This window comes from Gorilla gorilla, chromosome 1, assembly GCF_029281585.2.
Source record: "Gorilla gorilla gorilla isolate KB3781 chromosome 1, NHGRI_mGorGor1-v2.1_pri, whole genome shotgun sequence".
Lineage (NCBI taxonomy): Eukaryota > Metazoa > Chordata > Mammalia > Primates > Hominidae > Gorilla > Gorilla gorilla.
Genome location: NC_073224.2, coordinates 227718698 through 227721890, shown reverse-complemented (window position 1 = coordinate 227721890; position 3193 = coordinate 227718698). Strand labels below are relative to the sequence as shown.

General features: G+C 50.7%; 1 protein-coding gene across 1 annotated transcript; it reads left to right on the top strand.

Moving 5' to 3' along the window:
* The first annotated feature begins 209 nt into the window (after window positions 1–209).
* LOC101151592 (PRAME family member 18-like) lies at window positions 210–2979 on the top strand. Its single transcript, XM_031007149.3, has 3 exons — window positions 210–496; window positions 883–1461; window positions 2410–2979. The coding sequence occupies exons 1-3, from the start codon at window positions 210–212 to the stop codon at window positions 2948–2950; spliced, it is 1407 nt and encodes a 468-aa protein (XP_030863009.3). The 3' UTR covers window positions 2951–2979.
* The last annotated feature ends 214 nt before the right edge of the window (window positions 2980–3193 follow it).

The following is a 3193-nucleotide window of genomic DNA, read 5'->3' as shown; positions in this document are numbered from 1 at the left end:
TTGGAGGTTGGGAGACACTCTTCTTGGTACCAGAAGGGCAGAACTATGTCTCTGTGGCCAATTATTGCAGAGTCGAATTGGGGTAAACTAAGGACTCTTTCACACCTGCCAGAGTAGTGACTTTTGGCCCAGGAGAAGTCAGGGTGTGAGAGGAGTGGCCTGATAAGTTTGTCTTTCCTCTGGATTTGTTTTCTTGCAGATTTATCAGGATGAGCTTCCAGGCCCCACGCAGACTCCTGGAGCTGGCAGGGCAGAGCCTGCTGAGGGACCAGGCCTTGGCCATCTCCGTCCTGGATGAGCTGCCCAGGGAGCTCTTCCCCCCACTGTTCGTGGAGGCCTTCACTAGCAGACGCTGCGAGGTTCTGAAGGTGATGGTGCAGGCCTGGCCCTTCCCCTGCCTCCCTCTGGGGTCCCTGATGAAGACGCCTGATCTGGAGATCTTACATTATGTAGTGGATGGGATTGATTGCCTGCTTGCCCAAAAGGTTCGCCCCAGGTGAGGTGACCCAGGTGGGGAGGGCCCAGGTGTCCAGGGACTAAACAGCTGGGTCAGACAAATTGGGAACCCGGGGTGGCCCAGGGGCTTCTGATGGTGCTAGTGAGAAAGCTGGGAAAGTTCTTGGCTATTGCCCAGCTCCTCTGGGAAAGGACTGCTCACCATACAGGGTCCACTGAGGAAACAGGAACCTGCCTGCTCCCAGTGGAAGGTAAAGGCACCAGAAGTGGGTACCAGGCAGAATCCAAGGGGGAAAGGGATGGAGAAGAGACAGAAGGAGGGGCGCTGAGGAAAAAAGCAGCTGAAGTCCTTGATGTGGAGTGAAAGCCCAGGTCAGGGGTGGATCCTTGTCTACATTCTGAGCTTTTCCCCTATGTTACTCACAGGAGGTGGAAACTTCAAGTGCTGGAAATGCGGGATGTTGATGAGAATTTTTGGACCATATGGTCTGGAGCCAGGGCCCTGTCCTGCTACCCAGAGGCCATGAGTAAGAGGCAGACAGTGGAGGACTGTCCAAGGACAGGAGAGAAGCAGCCCTTGAAGGTGTTCATGGATGTTTGCCTCAAGGAAAAATTCATGGATGAAGATCTGAGCTTCTTCTCTGGGTGGGTCCAGCACAGAAGAGGTTCAGTACACCTCTGCTGTACTAAGGTGGTGAATTATTCAGTGAGCATTCTAAATTTCAGAAACATATTGGAAACAGTATACCCAGACAGTATCCAAGTGTTGGAAATTTGGAACATGTGCTGGCCACGTATGATGGCAGAGTTTAGCCGTTACCTGAGCCAGATGAGGAATCTTCGCAAACTCTTCATCTCCGATGGCTGTCGTTACTTGCTAAGCTCTGACAACCAAGAACAGTTGGTTGCTGAATTCAGCTCTGTGCTCCTCAGGCTGGAGTACCTCCAGATGCTTTATGTAAGAAGGGTCTGCTTCTTCAGAGGCTACCTGGACCAGCTGATCAGGTGAGGAAAGATGGTGAGCTTTCTCTGGGGGCCATAGCACAGCCTTTTTTTGTTACAATAAACACCAATCAGCATCTACTGTGTGCCAGCCACTGGAGATGTCTAGGGAAGGGGACACTAGAATGCACTGTCCTGTTTGGTGCTCTATATCCTGAAGTGGGTATCACAGGATCGCTCCAGTAAGGGCAGAGGGATGACCTGGGGTAGAAGCTACAGAGAGGGACATCGTGTAGGGAGCTGGTTAGTGGGGGGTTCAGCTCTAGTGAGGGTGAATTCCTTTTAGGAATTCCTTGTTAGGAAGTGTGTTTAAAGTTAATATGATAAAAAGAGGCAACAGAGGGGAGGGTGTAAAAGAAGAGAAAGTGCACCAGACCTGTGCGTTTCACAGAGGAAGCTCTGTCCTCACAGCTTAGTGAACGTGAATGATCCTCTCTCTGATTCCCTGTCTGTAAAAGGTTGTTTTGAACTCCAGGAAAGGTAACTGACATGGGAAATGCGTGCTTCTGGGATGGAGGTGAGGGAGTAGGCACGAGAGTGGTACAAAGTGACAGGTGGTTTGCAGATGTGGCCATGTCAGGGAGCCTCTGAAAGCAGGTAGCCCTAGCTGATGTCCCTAGACCTTGCTCAGGTCAGTTCTTTGGACATCTCTTCCACTGGGCTCCTGTGGCCCAGAGATGAAGCTTTCTGCTGGAAGATGAAGAAAAGAGGCTTTAGAGATTTTATGGCCTTGAACCAATCACACCAGTGATGGTGACAGGACTGAGCCTAAAATGGGACTGCCTCTGAATGATCCAAGTCCTCATCAGGCAGCACCTTGCGGGAGGACCGTGATTAGATGATGAGAACAAACTTGTGTTTGGGCAAAACAGGCTCTTCCCTTGACGTTATTTTCCACCACTGTCCTCTAACTGGTGCCATTGCCCAGTACTAACTTCTTGCTCTCCCCAGGTGCCTCAAGAGCCCGTTGGAGACATTGGCATTAACTTATGGCTTCCTAGAAGAAGAGGACTTGGAATGTCTGCCCTGGTACCCAAGTCTCAGTCAACTGAAGCAGCTGAATCTGAGTCATGGTGCACTGCGCTTCATCCGTCTTGAGCCCCTCCGAGCTCTGCTAGAGAAAGTTGCTGCCACTCTTCAGACCCTCTTCTTAGTGGACTGTGGGATTGGGGACTCCAAACTCAGGGTCATCCTGCCTGCCCTGAGCCGCTGCTCCAACCTCACCACTTTCTGTTTTCATGGCAATGACACGTCCATGGATGCTCTGAAGGACCTACTGCGCCACACAGGCAGGCTGAGCAATTTGAGCCTGGAAACATATCCTGCCCCTCGGGAGAGTCTTGATGACAGGGGTCATGTCATTTCGGAGCTCCTCACCCCACTTCAGGCTGAGCTGATGCGTATACTGAGGGAAGTAAGGCAGCCCAAAAGGATCTTCTTTGGTCCCGTCTCCTGCCCTTGCTGTGGCATGTTGCCCACTGAGCAACTGTAGTTCAATTTTTGCTTGTGGGGAAGGCCTGCCTAGTGGGGTGGAGGTATAAAAAGCTTTTTCTCCAGGCACTTGGAAACTAAAATCTGGGACATAGATGTCTTTTATTTTTCTTTTTCCTTATTTTACAATTTTACAATTTTTATTTAAAAATTTGAGACAGGGTTTCCCTATGTTGTCCAGGCTGGTCTCAAACTCTTACGCTTAAGGGAGCCCCCTGCTTGGTCTCCCAGGATTCTGGGATTA